Below are 18,405 nucleotides of genomic sequence, written 5' to 3'. Positions count from 1 at the left end.
CCTCCCACGCTGACCGAGTAACAGTTGACTTAACCATCTAGTTTTCAATACATGACCATCTTGCCAAATATTTACACAAACCCTGTATCCCACTTGAACTTTAATCCACCATGTAACTGACTCCTGAAACTATCATCTTTCAACTGTCGGGTGATTTGAACCCACTCGTTAATATTTTATGCGCTAAATATGAGAGGAATTCAGAATCATGTCAAGAGGAACCCCTGTTTGAGACAGAATAGTTAAATACCTTCTCACGACACGAAGCTACTGTTGAGAACCTTTATTACCATTTTATATACACAAGCAAAAGGCTAACAAGTCAGTTTGAGTGCAGGTAAACTTGGTAATTAAACTAACAACAAATGAACTTTAAAAATGAAGAAAAATAATTATAGTCCTTGAATAAATATTCTCTTATTCTATATGGAGATTGAAAAAGCTACACCCAGAAGCATTACATGGAACTACTCACAGTGGTCATAAAAGCATTTACTGAAAGTACAGATACTCTGTCAAAAAAGGGATGCTGAGGGGACTGCAGCATCATGCAGCATGGCTGCAGAGGACATATTCTACTGTACCCAACAGTTTCACATAATAGGCACTGCAGGTTATCATCCTAGCCAGGAGGTAGTTTGCAGCTGCTGCGGCTTTTGCTTTTTACATCTCCTGTGTAAACCAAGGTCACTAACACATTGGATAATACCACAGCTAGTACCACATGTTACATGCTCATCACATTCCATGTTTATGCATAGCAGAACACTGTTGCTAATTACAATAATGTTATTTGAGGGCTATTCTTAACCCGTTCATGCAAATCCATCTCCTGCATAATAGTCACAAAAACATTGGTTAATATCAATGTCACCACCAGTCACGTTACATGCTAATCACATATATTGCATCTCCTCACATATCAGAACACTACGACTGATATGAAAATATATTTTATTACAGGGATTTACTTACCGGTGCATGTAAATCCATCTCCTGTGTAACCAAAATTACAAAAGCACTGGCTCAGCCCATTGCTAGCACCGCATGATGCTTGCTCATCACACTCCACATCCTCACACAGGAGAACACTGCTGCTATTACAGGAACATATCATCAGACAGTCCTCTGATAGTACCTCCAGACTGTTTTGCTGAAGAGCAGAATTCAGAAATGCTTGTGATATATGAGCTTCAGACATATCGGCATTAAATGCAATATATATTTCTTTGTAATATGTCATAAATTAGGGGAATTTTTACTTTACATTATAGAGTAAAATAAGAAAACAAAGACAAATAAAGTTACCATTGAACACAAAAAAAAAACTTGCATTGAAATATGTTTCATTGATATGTAGAGATTTATGTCTACTAATCCCATTAATAAAATATTCCTGTTCATTGAGAAGAATAAATTGAGTACTTTCTCCCCATTTTCTGTTTAACTTTTCTTTCTTTTTTATTAAGGTAAATTTTCATACAAATTGCTTTGATGTAAATCATGCAGTTTTGTCTTGTTAATATCAAACTGTATATAAATCATTTCTCTCGTTCATTTCTCTTATTTATCTTTCCCATTCCCGCAACAAGATAGATTACAAATAGACATATTTGAGTTAATGTGCACCCATACCTGATAATATATTCCATCGTCGTAACAACCACACTCTGCCTCCGGGATGCACTGAGTACCTTCAAGCAGGAATCCTGCTTCACACTCACAGCCTTCCACACATGGTTCATGGCAAGCTTCCCCTACATGGTTTGCGCATGTGGGCGGGCAGGAGGAGGTGCACGATTTGTAGACGCTGTTTGTTGGACATATCAGTGCTGTGAATTGAAAGAGTAAGATGGACAAATTAAATGGGTTTTTATTCGCCTTTACTTTTAATTTGGTCATGGTTCATCAAAAGACTTTTACTCTGTGAATTCTGGGTTCCATGAGTTTCCACCAAGTCGGTAATATGATCTTTCACTGAGTGTTCAAGAAAACATTATTAAAATGCAACCTGCACTCATAAATAAGGGCAGCATTTAATTGAAACATTGTTGAGTTTTGGCTATATTGAACTTGGAACTTCCTCCCCCGGTGATTTATAACAAATCTAATAGCATCTCCTATTGGAAAAAACATAACATCCACTATAATTATACAAAGATCCAACTATAAGACTTACCGCAAGGAGTCTGCTGCCTCCAATCTGGTAAATCCACATTCGCATATTTACATGCCTGAGCATACGACGCCAGCGACGTACAGAGGCTCTCGTTACCAGTGGATGGATCGGCACAGTAATCAAACGTGCACGCAGCAAAGTAAGCTAAGGGATCAATTGTGCTGTGGCAGTCTGCAAACGCACCTTTAAACGAGAAACATAAATTTACTCGCAACTATTATTATTCAACATAAAATAAAACTGTTAGCAAGCTGCTTATCCACTAGAGAGCCTGTGTAATGGAATGTGTAAAAGTAAGTTGGACTGCCGTTTCGATTCTAGCAGGATCTTCTTCAGAGGCTAAATGACAGGTTATAACAGTAACAGAAGGGACAAAAACATGCACAGAATACAGACAGGTTAATGAGCATGGTGAACACAATGAGATAGATGTAAGGGGATTAGTAACTATTAATATTATCAGAAGAAAATATGATATGAAGTTTCTTAACTTTTATTGAACTATAAACAACAGTTAACAATTTTGGGCACAGACGATGAAATCCAGAACACAGTTACCACATTGGTTGTCTTCTATTCAAAATAGCATTATACCTTACAGCAGATCCAATCAAGTGAGCAAATATCCTGCACACTTGTATCAAAACAAGTCCATGAAAACTTTCTTTTGGTGTAAGCCTCGGCAGTAAACGACAATAACCACTTCATCCTAGACATAATATGCAAATTAGGCTACTAGGCTAGGTACCTCTGCTATGGATGTGTGATAACCTTAGGCTATTCAGTATTCATGTTTGTTTTGAAAAGCAACAGACTTTCTCAACATTTAATGGTCTGTTAAGGCATGAATGCAAGCAAGTGGCAACTTTATCATTTCTGTAAACAGCTTGAAAAGCAAACAGCCAACTGATACTTCTTTCAATGGAACTTTGCTTGAATGCTTCCAATGTGGAAAGATTCAAGCCTTTGTGAATAAACACAAAGAAGAAAATGCCTCAAGCACAGATGCATGACAAAACTTGTTCTGCCCCATGGAATCAAAGCTTGAAGTTCCATTCTTTTTGAAGCAAATACTGGGCTTACCATTGGTATCTGTTATGGTCCCACAGAGTTCTCGGGCAGTAGTAGCGACTGCTTCTGTTACACTGTTGCAGGGCTCTACCTCACTACCAGGTGAAATGCACAATTCCTCTATGTTCCAGCTGTTACCAAACAAGACCTCATTTGCTGCCTGTTTTAAAAAAAAAACATCGCAACAAAATTGAATAATGTGATCACAGGCTCTCCTACCACCTTATTATATAAGTAAGTTAGGCCTATAAATGAAATGGTATAATGTCACCTCGTTATCAGCTAGTCTTCATTGTAATATAGATATATCTTACAGAAAATGCACTGCTGTGACCAAAAGCACACACTTCATATGCATATATCCCTTCACAAAGGAGAACATTATTTTCTTGTGTTGATATTTCTTAGCAAGAGTGTGGATAGTCTGGTGGGTATATATATCCAAAGAGAAATGCATATTCATGTACAAATAAAATGCATCTCCTTCACAAGTGAGCACATCTCCTACTGATGCTTGCGAACGAAGATATTGATATTATTGGTCGCTCCTACCAACTCAAAACTGTTTGGTTGTTGCATTTATATATATTTGTTCAGATTTGTGTGCATGGTTTAGTTTAAAACCCCACTATTATGTCTAACTACTTCAATGATCATAGAGTACAGATGAAATGATTACTTACCGGTTGTCCGTTTCTCATGATAAATTCATTCTCCCTTTCTGCATTGCCGTCATAGTTACCACAGAGACCACAGAGATCACCTCGAAATGTAGATGATGCTCTCACTTCAACTCTATTGTCGCCATCCCATCTGACCCAAACACCAATGTCCAAGTACACTTGCTGTTCAACAAAACAGAACAATTGATCTTTAACACTACTTTGCTACACAAAACAGGATAACGGATCTTAACACTACTTTGCTACACAAAACAGAAGAGCAGACCTTAACACTACTTTGCTACACAAAACAGGATAAATCGGCTTAACACTACTTTGTTACACAAAACTTGATAACTGATTTTAACACTACTTTATTACACAAAACAGAACAGCTGATCTTAACACTACTTTGTACACATTACAGGATAACTGATTTTAACACTACTTTGCTACACAAAACAGGATAACTGAATTTAACACTACTTTATTACACAAAACAGAACAGCTGATCTTAACACTATTTTGTACACATTACAGGATAACTGATTTTAACACTACTTTGCTACACAAAACAGGATAACTGAATTTAACACTACTTTATTACAAAAAACAGGATAACTGATTTTAACACTACTTTATCACACAAAACAGAACAGCTGATCTTAACACTTCTTTGCTACACAAAACAGAACAGCTGATCTTAACACTACTTTGCTAAACAAAACAGGATAACTGACCTTAACACTACTTTGCTACACAAAACAGAACAGCTGATATTAACACTACTATGTTTACCAATCAACAAATGCAGCAAATGTACATATGATTTAGAATCATGGAGTAGTTAGTACTTATGCACAAGGCACAGTGAAAAGAAGAAATGCATAATGCTTTTATAATATAATGAAGATTTCAAATATTCAAAACTTGCCACATAGATCCCTGCAACAGATATGCTGGTTCCATCTTTGAGGTAAGGCACTATGGTGTCCAGACCGTTCACCCGTACTAGTCTGTTCCTTGATAGACGGATTTCCTGAAAGAGGGAAAACAGAATAATTCAAATGAATATGTTCCTTCTCACATAGAAATCTAATTGAATTTTCCAAGTATGACAAGAGCAAAACAAGGCAAATGGCAACCGTGACATAAGGGAAGGCAAATAGATATGACAGAAAATAGTCCTGGTAGATAAAGGGATCTCAGTGGGTGGCCTGCAGGCCAGATCAATCCCATGAAAGATATCAATTCAGCTCTAGAACAAAAATCCCCGAAATTGAACTGATAGAGGCAGGCCTTAGAATGGAGCATTCTACCGTTTTACCATGTACAGTGCTCAATCTACATGTAGTTATAAAGTGAGATTTCGTTTCTCTCTGGCAACTTTACAACAAATGCCTTATCTCTGGGGTCTAGCTAACATAAAATTACAACAATGTGTATTATTTTGCACTGACAATAACGATGCAATTTTGTAGTTGCTGTAACCAAATGGTGACAATGAATTTCACATTTAGCGACATTCATATTTCTTCATTCAGAATGATACGACACTTGCTTTCTTGTAGATTGTATGGTGAATTGATTATGTCCATCACACTTTTGACTTGCATCCATGGACTATAAAACAAAGTCCAGTCTGTGATCGTCAATTGTAGAGTCAGTGTTTGTATAGAAAAATAATGACATAAATGATATGGGAATATGTTATTCTTGGCTAAAACATTCAACTAAAGGAGTATTAAACAAGACAAGCCATTGATTCTAGCATGTAAATCTGTTCATATGCAAAGACCGAGTAGAAAGAACAAGTCAGTTGGGACACATTTTGATACCTACATTTTTTCTCATGCAACTACTTTATAAGAGTAATGCAGACAGAAGCAATAGGTTAACAACATGTAGTTCAACCCAGTTATTCAGAAAGAAGGAAGTAAAGATCCCTTAATAAGATATGTCACTTACATGAGTGTTTGTTTTCACGACTACTTCAGAAGTGAAAGAGACAGACGCAGTCGGAGATCGCTTTTCGTTGTCGACTTCGATGGAGAAGACGGATTCATCGCAATCTTGGGTGAGAATGTATCTGCAGTTTCCCTGGAAGTCATGCCATAAGCCGTCATACGTCTTGTAGTGCGGATCTCCACTGGCTACACAGAGTCCATACTCTGTCACCGAAAGGCAGGAGAAAATATCGTGATGGAAAATTGGCTGTGTTCTTTTAAAAAGTAGCTACAAAATCACAATTCAGAGGCACTTTTTAGGCAAAACATTCTTGACAGTACGTTAGTACTTCCTTGAAATTTTAGGAACTCTACTTGTCAGGCATATTTTCCTTTTAGTCCTCAATCAAGTGAAAAAGAAAAAGAATTTAAAAAAATTTGTACAAGAGAGGTTTCTTAAAAGAAAAAGAAGAAGAAAGAAGCTCCTATTTCAGTTCTCTTATCTGAGGTAGGGATGTGTTTTCTCAACAACCTTAACAAGTTCGAGAGGTCAAGACAAAGTCACCCCATGTTTTCTGCCATATGGACAAGCCTACAGTATTTCACAAAGAAACATGTCTGTTTCATCTTGCTATACAAGTAACATATGTCCAAAGGAGAAAGTCATTATACAAATGTGGTCTGTACAAACACAGTGAAGAGATTTAGTAATTTGAATAATTAAAGTTTTTATTTCTCATTTTCACCGTTTTAAATCAAATGATATTTACCAATTTCACAATTCCTGCCCATAAATGATTCTCCGCACTGACATTCGTATGTGTCAATCTGGTTGATGCAGGTTCCTCCATTCTGACAAGGATCTTGACTGCAAGGGTTGATTTCTGGTGAAAAACAACAATACATATTAGTTCAGTTCAGTTAAATATATTTCGCATATACATAGACATACAAAAACAGTGCAGTAATGGTATATACAGGATACTAGAAAAAAACATAAAATGTTTATCTAAGCTAGTAACCCTAAAGACAAAGATATAAAATAACAAAACAAAGTAAAGAAAGAAAAAACTAAATGTACATAACAAAACTGACAATAATATCAATCATGGTAATTGGAAGTTAGATAACTCTCATTAAAGTCATAAAATATGAAAAATATGGGAACATATGGGCAGGCAGAGAAACAGTGGGGATGGAAGGACCCCTCCCTCCTTCACCTCCTCTCACTTTCAACTTCAGACAAATATTCAAAAGTAGTTATTAGCACAACTTTGCATTTAGACCACCTTCCTTATAGACCTAACTTATGGTATACCTCACAATGCATCATTTGACATATAAAAGTTTCACCCTTTAACTAACAAACTTGAGTGGGTAGAACAAGTCAAACAGTTCCTACTGTGCCTTGTCCACGACTTGACCCTACAACAAAAGAATATTTACTCACCAGTTTCACAGTTTTTGCCTGTAAAGCCATAGGCACAGGTGCAGTTATACTCCAAGCCATCACTACTGCATGTTGCTCCATTCTGACAAACAGAATTGCCATCAGCACAAGGGTCGTTGTCTGCAGAAACAACAACGATAATATCTTAGTAAGGTGATGATAAAGATGAACAAGAAGATGAAACCATATTTAAATCTTGATGTACGATGTACAATCTTTCACCTAAGCTTTAACAGTATGAATCGTAACAATGATAAGTAATCAGATCCATAATAATCTATATCGTCCCTTGCTCAAGACTTGTTTCTGCAAGAAAAGGAAACACTGAGAAACAAGTTTGGCTGTGTAGTGTGAAACCCAAGGGCGTAGGAACCGGGGGGCTGGGGGGCGCCAGCCCCCCCAGTGAAAAATGTGGAGGGGCGGAAGTATCATTCCGCCCCCCCGGTTCGCAAGTCAGAAAACCCCTTTTTCATTTCCAAATGAGAAAAAATCTCATTTGGAGCACCAAATTGCATCTAAGGCCAGGTGAAAATACAAAATTAAGTTCACGAAATGGAGTGGGTGTTGAAGTGTGCTATATTGCACCAAATTGCATCTGAGGCCACCTGGAAATGCAAAAAAATCCAAAGGGGAGGGGGACACCCCCTCCCCTTAGACCCCTCCCCCAGGCCGGCCATCAGTCTTCAGCCCCCCCACTCAAAAGTACCTTCCTACGCCACTGGTGAAACCTGATCCCCCCCCATCCCCCACCCACTCTTTTGATCATGTTAGTTCTAAACTTCTCCTTTCCCATGTCTAAAACAGAAACATCTCTCACAATCGATCTTTGGTCATTGGATATAATGAAATGATGATGAAATCAATTGCAAAGGTGGAGATAATATTAGATTATTACTTACTGATTTCACAAAAGGTTCCATTGTATGGGAAGACGCAGTTACAGATGAGGTACCATCCACCCTGCGTACAGCTTCCGCCATTTTGACAAGGGTCGCTCTCGCATCCGATGTACTCATCGCAGATGGGGCCGTCCCAACCCTCAAAGCAACTACAGCTGAAGTCATTGATTAGATTGTTACAGGTACCATTGGCACATGGCTCTGCCAGACACTCGTCAATATCTGGGATAAAGATAGACAAAATGGGTGTTGTGGATAGGTAATATGACAACACTCAAGTTAAGGATCGATAATAATAATAATAAGTAATATTAATATAGCCCATAATCAGCAAAGCTGCTCAAAGCAATTTACAAATGTAAAACCTAAAAACAAATAGCAACAAAAACCTAAATAATAAATATATAGAACCAATAAGGCTTAAATTGTAAAAGCCTAAAGCAACAATTTAAAAAAAACACTTGTACTAAACGATCATAAATAAAGTCCTAAACACATATAGTCCAAAACAAATTCAGAAATATGTAAATAGTAAAATAGTTTTAAACAAAGAATACACAAAAGATTAGAGGCTAGCTAATATCTGTAATAGGCAAGCTGAAGTTTTGGAGGACACTGTCTGGGGTAAAGTATTTCCTAGAATCCTTCATGACATTTCCAAGGTCATTGAAACCGTTTCCATAATAAACACAATTCTGCGGAAACAATTTCCATTCTTACACTAGAATTGATTGGTATAATCTATATAGCAGTGCTTAATTGCCAAAAACTGTTTTCAGTTGAATACTCTAGGTTTAATAGGCTTAGAAATAACACCGGCCCTAAGTTAACCAGCATCCCAAACTCTCCTGGTAGCATTACGTGAATAGACGATTGGTTGTCATTAGGAAATACTAGGCACTTTGACAAAAACTGGATGCAGAGAGGGTTGATGCATTGTTACAGCCATGCTGCAATCATAGGGCACAGTCTTTTGTGCCATGCAGTTTCACACAATGGGCATTGCTAATCTACTGAGATAATCTCTATTGTTTGATATTTCAAATCATGTTTTCTTCTGCTGCTGCAGCTTTTAATTAATGAGTAAGATTTTCTTTAAATTTGATTAACTTAAACTTAAATGTTCTGAGTTTTTTATTGAAGATTAATTAATAAGGACTAATTAATATATACCAGTGCATGTCTTGCCATCTCCATCATAGCCAGGGCTACAATAGCAGCCATGGACAGCTTCACTGTTAACACCGCATATTGCATTCTCGTCACAGTTAAGAGGACTTGATTCAATGTTGTTATAGCCAGAGCAAACTTTCTCTTGCAGACAACCAGGAGAATAGAGATTGTCATCAACCTAAGAATAAAAAAATTAATTGATTAAAAAACATCAAATGTAAGGGTTTAGTTCACGTTTATGCCTTTCTTAGCTAAGGCAAGCATAAAATAGAGAAAAATATGGTGATCTTTTGCCATCCATAAGTAATTAATGTTGGTAAAGATTTAATGATATTGAAAATGAAATAAATGAGACCAAAGAATGGTTGCTGAAATGAAGAGTTTTCTTCTGCAACTATGAGGAGATGATGAATCTTGGAACCAAGTGAGAGCATCTGGTCGAGAGAGTACAGCATAATAGCCACATCTAACATTAGACACAATTTCTTTCATCGTGTGCAAAGCTTTATCCTACTCTGTAAGTGGTAATGTATCCCTTTTGCTTAAACTGCTTACCTATTTCCATCCACATGTTCAGCTTTCCATCAAGCCACATATTTTGTTTGGAAAGCATTTACAAAAAGTGTTACAGAAGAACACAGTGTGAAACACCCACCTCCCCCCGCCCCCCTCCCACTTACCCCACAAAGACAGGGTGAAAGATGAATATCATGGTTAAAGTTTGAACTGATAATGAACATTGACGAAGAGTATTGAGTAACAGATCTCTTAAACATAAGCCAGCACACACAGCTCCCTCACTTCCTCACAATCACATCAAAAATATCTAGAAGAAAGTGACAAATCAGGAGATTTCAAAATTTCAATTGACATTAGCATTAAAATACATACTGAATAATAGATTCCATTTTCATAACATCCACAGTGTGCAGCTTCCACACACTCCAAGCCGTCTTCCAGAAGACCCTCTGTACATTCACAACCCTCCACACAGTTCTCATCACAGTTCTCCAGCTCTGTACCTGTCACTTCGTCAGCACAGTTCTGGGAACAGCCCGATGCACACCACTTGTACGTTCTTCCCTCGGGACAAGTGATCTCTGCAGAAGATATCATATGATTGCCATCAGTGTACTCGTTGCAGGAGAGCAGAGTGATTTTTTTTGGAGGGGGGGGGTGGGTGGGTGGGTGTGATGTTGTGTTTTGCTTTGTCTTGGTTTACTTTATAGGCTTTTGTTTTACTTCATCATGCATGGCTTGTCATTAAAAAAAATTGACCAACATTATTATAAAAGAGGTTAAAGTAAGAAACACTTTCAGTTTCAGGGAAAAGTGAAATTTTTTATGCAAGTATTCACGTTCAGTTTAAGTTCATAAAGGTTGCAATGTGCCAAATAGTAACCTTGGTAAAACTCAACTGTGATATTTATTAACCTTTGTGTGGAGAAGAACAAAGGAATTTAATGAATGGATTTTAACTATGTTTAGTTATGTGCAAATTATGGTAGATCTAATGTGCAGTAATACCCTGATTCTTTCACAGTTTTTATTCTATTAAAACAGATTCCGTTCCACAATGTGCCTTCTCCACACCTAGGCATATATAAACAAGCCAGATAAAAGTTAGTAAGACAGTAAAGTTTCAACAGCCACCAACTCTTTGACTACTTGGCAGGTACTCGAAATTGGTAATTAACATTTTATTCGTTCGGTCTCATTACGATGTACGATTAGATAAATAAAGCAATTGATAAGGTATCTACTATGTAAACATCAATTTTAAAAAGGTGAATGATTAATGCATAGGGATTTAAAGAGATTTCCACTGTTGTAGAGAAAAGACAAACAAATTAAAGGTTAGGTAAAGTGTCAATTGTCAATTAATTGCTGAGGGAGGTGCAGCATCGCTGCAACCAGACCGTACAAGACATAATATTATATGGTTCACAGTTTCAAACATTTCAGATATACCTCTACTGTTTCACATATATTCAGTTTCAGCTTGTCTTTATTGACACAGTGCCTCAGTATGTGAATTTTAATTAGTTTACACCACTGCTGTGGCCAAGTGGATAAAGCAGTGGTATTAGAAGCAGTGAGGCAGGAATTGGGAGGTTATGGGTTCGATACCTGGCAGGGTCATAATAAGATGGGATTTTCATCAAAGAGCAATCTACGGTTTTTCCATCTGAAACGACTTTCTAAATTGAAAAGATTCCAAATTTGAGTTAAAATGTAGAATTGGAAGCCACTCGACATGAAAGTATTAAATCCATAAGCCCATGAGAGCTTCTCCCACATTCGTGGTTGCTTAAGCATCGTAAAAATAACTGCTCGATTATTATTATAATTATGATACTGGAATAACTTTTTACCACAAAATGTGTCGTTTCTCCAATAGTCGATGGTGGCGCCGATATCCCGACAAGACTGAGCGTACAGTTCAATCAGGTGACAGGTCCTCTCTTCAAGTTTGTCATTGTTGCCTTGGCAACCATCCAAGAAACAAGCATTGAAATAGGTCGTCGGGTCCAACTGGTTATGACAACTTGAAAATGGACCTGAAGAGAACAAGAGAAAATGATACGACTGGTGGCTTATACTGGAATGAAACAAGTCAGGTTTACCTGATTAGTAAAATTAGGGATAACATTAGGTAAACAATCATTTGATTGTACCATTGGCATAGTTAATAGGTGTAATGGTTATCTTGTAATGGTTATTATTTATTTCTTTACAAGAAGTAATAACAAGGAATCAGTCACTGTGAAGACACAAAAACTGGGAGACTGTCACAAAGATTTAATAAAAGTAAAATCCCTTAAATGCACAAAAAGAAGAAAAATACCAAAATGATATGTTCGTTCAAAAACTTTTGTCTGGTTTAGACAAAATGTGAAGCATTGTTATTGTTATTCCATAAGTTGCAAACTGTAAATGCCAATGTTAACAACAAAAATATAATTCTCACCCTTTGGCATTACTCCTTTAAGAGTTAATCTCTACAACCATTTGGTTGTGGAACTCAATCCCCCCCCCCCCGCTCCACCATAGTTTTAGTTCTGATGGAAGTGCATAAACTGTGTATAGTTTTAAATTCAACATGTACACAGCTAGGTAGGAGGGGTCAACGATACAATCGTGGTCTAACGAAGCTCAGCTTTCATGGGTCGTTGACATGTTCGCAGCTTTCATGTTTTAAATGAAAGTTTTACTCACCAGGGTTCTGAGTGATAATGTCGCAGTAAATTGAGGACAAGTTGGCAATGGTAGAAGATTCATCGCAAGGAACCAAGGGATCTTTTCTCGGACAAGTTGAAGTCGAGCGCCAGCTGTGGCCAAAGTCTTGTACATCCTCCACCTAATTAACCAATTAAAAAGATGTACTGTTTACCAGACATGTGGTGTGTCATAAATCTGACCGTTGTTCTTAAGCCCGCCACACGTTACACAACTGATCACGACACCACACAACTCAGCTGTATTTTTGTGGAAAATTATGGCTAGTCAGGTAGGGTACCTGGGCTTAAGACTACGACTTCATCATGAGTTTGCCAGTCTTAAGTAGCATCAGCTTCAGCCAGGGAAACTGTTCATATTGGCTTCTCACGATTGGCAGTCGCGTAGTGTGCAGGAGGGGGGATTTGATGACTGAAACTGTACAGTTTTAACAGATATGACTTAATCTGTCGTATTCGTACTACAAGTCCGCTGTTTACTGTAAATCAGAGTATAGACTGAGAAAGATAAATGTTAATAATTGTAGCACAAAAAAAGGGAAAAAAATTAACAAGAAGAAACCAAAATATCTCCGAAACATGTAATTTGAAGGAAAACTATTATAAAACAAATTTAATGACATATGCCCAAAGTAAAGAAAGATTGTTGGTCAGAGTAATTAAACAAGCTTGCAGGTGCACCTTGATACTAAGAGTTACCAAAGACTTGAGCACTGATGAGTTTGAGTGCTGTCCATGAGGATCCATGAGATCGTTTAGTACTCGCCACCCTTTCCTCCTTGTCGACAGACTCATCAGTAAAGTTCAAGGATTGAAATGAGTTTCATTAAGAGTTAACCACTCTGCAACCATCAAGGAATGAAATTATATCGCACACTGTACTATAACATGCAAATAGGGTTGAGCGTTCTGATGATATGTGATTGGATAGGCGACTAAAGTGCTTCTTGTACGCAATGATCGCAAGTGAACACAGGTAATAATTGTCTTACCAATTGACCGTTGGGGTCGATAAATTCATCAGTACCGTTGCTATTGAAGTTACCACAGAGACCACACACCTCCCCGCTGAAAGGATCCATGGACAATCGAACCTCTCCGTTGCTTTGACCGTCCCATTTAAGAAGGAAGCTGGAATCGGCACTTTCATACGATACTTCCTGTAAGTAAATAATAGGCAGGACAGCTCTTTGAGAAGATCATGTCACTTCATAAATGGAAAGTAAAGTATCAACTTGTTTGTTGATTTTTTTTTAATGAATATCTTGGAAAAAGTACCATTTTCCGCCATTTGCATATGTACATTATCATTCATGGATAATCATGAGTGTGTAGGTCATTTAGGTACCTGGCAAAGAAATTCCTCTCTTCTCACACCCTTCCTTCCTCACTTTACCATTTCCTTATTATCGATTCACGAATGACTCGATTAGGTTCTCCATAAGTTGGTTTTACCTTCTATGCCGAGGAGTCACTGCAACATATATACTACTGTTTCAGTTTTATGATATTCAACTTTTTTTTTTACGAGTTGATACCAGTCAGTCTAATCACTTACTGTTTGTTCATGTTATCTCCAGTAATAGAGATGATTATTAACCAGATAAGTACATGCACAATGGCACACAAACGTGCCTTAGTGCACAAAACACTCCTGTCGATAGTTCTTGATAGTCAATATAGTAAGTTATCATGGATTTATATGTATGAATATTTATCCACACTGGGTATAGAAAAATACTTGGAGAAGAAAAAAGAAACAAGAAAATCATATACTTATACTACACAAGTCTATATTACATATCCAACACAGTTTTTTCAATTAAAATATTCAACCCATCTTTTTCATACCTATTTAAATTTTAATGATGGCAGATTCTGTCTTGGGCTAGTTAAGTAAAGACTTAGCATCTTATTGCATAGAATGAAACAAGAGAGAGACCCAAAGAATAAATGAATGAAATATTTTTTTAGGAAACAAAGGTAAACTGTACTTATAAAGACAAGAGTTTGTTTCTTTGTTGGCATTATTCTTTTTAAACCACTAATATAAAATAAAATGCTATAGAGAGGTAGTCCTACGATACTATCCCATCTTTATACAGTAGTAGCAGAGCCAAGGGACAGAAAGAAGGGTTACATGCCCCCCTTCCCCAGTTATATAAAAAAATTAAAGTGCCTCATTTCATCAATTAGAAGTGTTAATGGATATCTTTTGGTATAATGAAAATTACCCATTTTCTACTTGAAACTTACTTTTTGTTGAGAAATTAAGAAAGTTGTAACTTAGATAGTGCCCTTTTGTTGGTAATTTATATATAAATATAAGCATTTTCAACGTGTCCTTGTGTTGCAACTTATTTGAAGAATGGAAAGCTTTGATCAGAATGCACATAGGGTCTATGTCAATTGGGGGACAGGGGAGACATTTTTAGGGGTTTTGGAAATTTGCAGCCTTGAATACAAGTTTTATGTCCCACCTTCTTTTGCTCCCCAGATTCAACCCTCTTCTGCTGCTTTTGTCTTCATATATTGCTAAAGATGCTCCCACAACCAATGGTTCAAGTTATTAGCAAAATTCAGTGATTACCCAGAACCATTTTGTAGTTTCTATGGTAATGTTTCATACTGTTTTATTTAAGATGTAAATACATCTTTCAATTCCCAGCCTTTGTTTTCTTGAAACAAAAAGTTTACTCACCACAAATAGACCTGACAGTTGTACGACCAGATTATCCAGAGGTCGGCTTGGAAGTTTTACGTTGCGTCCGTTCAGATAAACCTGAAGATCGCTGCCAAGTGTGAGCTGAGAAGAAACATGTGGATGAATATCGGAAATCAAGTGAGTAAATTTATCATCCGTTGCAAGAAGCTACTTTTAATGAATATTAATGCCTTTCGGTCTCATATAACTGAACAAGCGTATCTTGATTTCATGGCACCATTTGAACAACCATAAAAGCTACGTACTTCTATATCATGTGGAAATACCAAACAAATTGGATCAAAAGCATTTCTTTGCTTCTCAAATGGCACAGACATTCCTGACAAATAGCTGCAAACAAAATTACAAATTGATAGTCCAACATTCAGATTCATATTACAAAGATCTAATTATTGACAAAACCTTCATTAATTTTTGTCTAACTTCTTTTCATATTGTACCAGGCTCAGAGACCCATTGTTTTCTTTTTGCCATAACATACGCTCTACAAATATAGTGGTTGTAGTCAGCCCAACAACAAGAAAATATTTAACGAAGCTACAAAATGAGTGGTAAACCTATTACAGTATCATCACATTTACATTCAAACTTTATCAACTGAAGTACCAATGAGGATGCAGAACCAGACAATACTGAGAAAACAAACAAACAAACAAAGAAAGAACAAAAGACATATATTTTTCTTTGTGAAGAAAATTTTCATTGAATGCCACTTTTGTCTCCATACAACCTTGGGAGAGATTTTGTGGTATCCCAGAAGATCTGTCTTCCTCTTATATTGCAGTTTAGGAGTCTAATATCAGATGTTTCTTCTTACCATACCGCTGGAGGAGTAGATGTTTATCTGTACTGGATATGTCGCTCCGTAGTCGTTAGTACTGGTAAGGACTCGGATATCCAATGTCTGCGCAGAACCTGAGCATCCATCTCGGACAAAGATGTATTCGCAGTCCCCTTGAAATTTGTATGCGACCTGGTCAAATGTCAGAAAGTTGGAATCCCCAGAGAGGTAACATATACCACCCTCTGAAAAAAAAAAAAAAAAAAAAAATGCAAATCATTCATAAAATATTATCCATACAGAGCACTGTAACAATTACTTGAATACTACCAAGATCCCTCCTCCTTCACTAAACATTAAACTCAAGGTTTGCTTTCAGACGTTGGTCATGTTAACCCTGCCTGTCCAATGCTTATAGAAAAAACCTGATTGTGAAATACGTATCTGTTAAAAAATTCCTAAATTCAGGTCCACTGCAAGATTTGAGCCAACAGCCTTGGAATAGTAAGCAAGAAAAACAAAACAATATTGAAGAGATACAGTAAACTATCTAGGCCAGCAATGCAGCTGCCTTCACACTGGTTCATTGTGCCCAATCAGGCAACATTTTACAACTTGGACATTATAATAGTGCTCAGCTTGCAAGCAGTAGATATTTTTGAAGAATATTCTTTTACTGGTTGAGAATTATTCAGAAAATATCAATGGAAAACAGATAATATATGCTGATAATATATTCAGAATTGATTAATTGACCAAAAGCAAGCATTTATATACATACCGATCTCACAGTTTGCTCCAAAGAACCTCTCAGGGCAAGTACAAGTGTAGCTGTTGTAGTAGTTGTTGCAAGTGCCTCCATTTTGACAAGGTGTATCACTAGCACAAGGATCTTTGGCTGCAGGTGCAAAAAAGAATAAACTTTGTATTATAATTCAAATGAAATGAGTAACATTTCTCAAATGTAACCATCGCTTATCACTGGACGTTAAATTTTATAGTCATGTTAAAAAGGAATTTACAGGCATGAAGATGCGAAGCTAACATAATTTGGTCATTTGGGTGGCTGCTTCTAGGAGTCCCACAAGATTACATGGTGTAGTAGCAGAATTAAAGATTATTTTAATACATTGATTTCTAACATCACATGCTTGGTGGATTCTTGTGGCTTTTAACTGTAATATCATTTTGTGATGATGTAGCATAACACTTCATTTATGTTTATGTCAGAAAGGCATCTACTGAACATGCAAAAATTGCAACTTAGAGATTTGAAACTGACCCAGAGAGAAGTTTGGACAGAAGCTAGCTTTACTGACCTGATTCACATGTGTTTCCTTCCCATGCAATGGTACATGTGCAGTTAAAACCATTGAGTAAATCTTGGCAAGTTCCACCATTCTTACACGGCTGGTCATCACATTCGTTGATTTCTGTCAATGGAACAACAAATATTGAGGCCCGAAATTTACAGTAGTTTCTTACAGAATATTTATCTTATTTTGTCTCTTCCTTTAAAACAAAAGTAAGGTAACATTATTGCAGGAAAATACATATCATTTAACATAAATCAACTTTTTCATCTAGCAATTTTGAGGAAAGTGAATATGGGTTATTATGAAATCACAAAAATATAACATCAAATGGTTCTGGAAATTTTGCATCGGTCTAGAAAATTGGTCACTTTTCATAGTATCTGTAACCTGGAATGGCCTCAGCTGTGAAGTACAACAATAAGAGGCTACAGGCACAAGCAAGATACAAGACGATGCAGAAAGTGTTTATACACAACTTGAAAAGTTTTGAAAATTAACCTCTAAATACGTTTCAGAATCATTACTCAATTATCCCCATCAGAACTACACACATTTTGTACAGTTTTATGGGAAGTTAATACCACATATATGCAGTTCACCTTCTTACATGAACAAAATTATTTAGGGACAGAGGTTGAGTTTTTGTTCATTAATTGTTCATTCATTAGCTTTTTAGTTTGCTCACATTATATTAAGGCAGCTCCTGTTATAGTTAGTTGGATCAAACATTAGTTGCGTATTGATGTCATTATTTTTTATTTTTTGGCCCAATGAAGTACATCGAAAATAATTACCAGAGCTTTATCTTACAGAACAACAAAAGTGTCAATGAACAAAGTTACATCAAACTTGAAATAAGACTGAGAACCACTTGTGTTGTTAATGGTGTAATTTGATGTAATTTTGGTATGCATAGGAAGCACCTACTTTTAAATGTCAAGTGCATTTTAAGTTTGAAAATATG

At 36.7% G+C, this 18,405-nt stretch overlaps 2 protein-coding genes across 9 annotated transcripts in view; both read right to left on the bottom strand.

Moving 5' to 3' along the window:
- Positions 1-4,105, bottom strand: part of LOC139981643 (uncharacterized) — a 177,859-nt gene extending 173,754 nt beyond the window's left edge. For 5 of the 8 annotated variants that reach the window (XM_071994185.1, XM_071994189.1, XM_071994188.1 and 2 more), the window contains exons 1-5: positions 3,934-4,105; positions 3,263-3,410; positions 2,180-2,362; positions 1,636-1,832; positions 976-1,153 (exon numbers count right to left, since the gene is read on the bottom strand). In XM_071994185.1, coding sequence (XP_071850286.1) covers positions 976-1,153; positions 1,636-1,832; positions 2,180-2,362; positions 3,263-3,410; positions 3,934-3,951 — 724 coding nt within the window. In that variant the 5' untranslated portion in view covers positions 3,952-4,105. The remainder of the gene's footprint in view (positions 1-975; positions 1,154-1,635; positions 1,833-2,179; positions 2,363-3,262; positions 3,411-3,933) is intronic. The other 3 variants (XM_071994187.1, XM_071994193.1, XM_071994186.1) reach the window with 2 other exon arrangements.
- Positions 4,035-18,405, bottom strand: part of LOC139981393 (uncharacterized) — a 30,656-nt gene continuing 16,285 nt past the window's right edge. The window contains exons 6-20 of the mRNA XM_071993758.1: positions 17,445-17,558; positions 16,907-17,023; positions 16,162-16,370; positions 15,321-15,425; positions 13,612-13,779; positions 12,600-12,741; positions 11,756-11,941; positions 10,272-10,480; positions 9,381-9,558; positions 8,208-8,429; positions 7,309-7,428; positions 6,629-6,742; positions 5,881-6,083; positions 4,847-4,951; positions 4,035-4,175 (exon numbers count right to left, since the gene is read on the bottom strand). Coding sequence (XP_071849859.1) covers positions 4,035-4,175; positions 4,847-4,951; positions 5,881-6,083; positions 6,629-6,742; positions 7,309-7,428; positions 8,208-8,429; positions 9,381-9,558; positions 10,272-10,480; positions 11,756-11,941; positions 12,600-12,741; positions 13,612-13,779; positions 15,321-15,425; positions 16,162-16,370; positions 16,907-17,023; positions 17,445-17,558 — 2,333 coding nt within the window. The remainder of the gene's footprint in view (positions 4,176-4,846; positions 4,952-5,880; positions 6,084-6,628; positions 6,743-7,308; positions 7,429-8,207; positions 8,430-9,380; positions 9,559-10,271; positions 10,481-11,755; positions 11,942-12,599; positions 12,742-13,611; positions 13,780-15,320; positions 15,426-16,161; positions 16,371-16,906; positions 17,024-17,444; positions 17,559-18,405) is intronic.

The sequence above is a fragment of the Apostichopus japonicus genome, chromosome 15 (assembly GCF_037975245.1).
Source record: "Apostichopus japonicus isolate 1M-3 chromosome 15, ASM3797524v1, whole genome shotgun sequence".
Classification (NCBI taxonomy): Eukaryota; Metazoa; Echinodermata; class Holothuroidea; order Aspidochirotida; family Stichopodidae; genus Apostichopus; species Apostichopus japonicus.
Note: the sequence above shows the minus strand (reverse complement) of the source record. Positions and strands in the feature narration are given on the sequence as shown.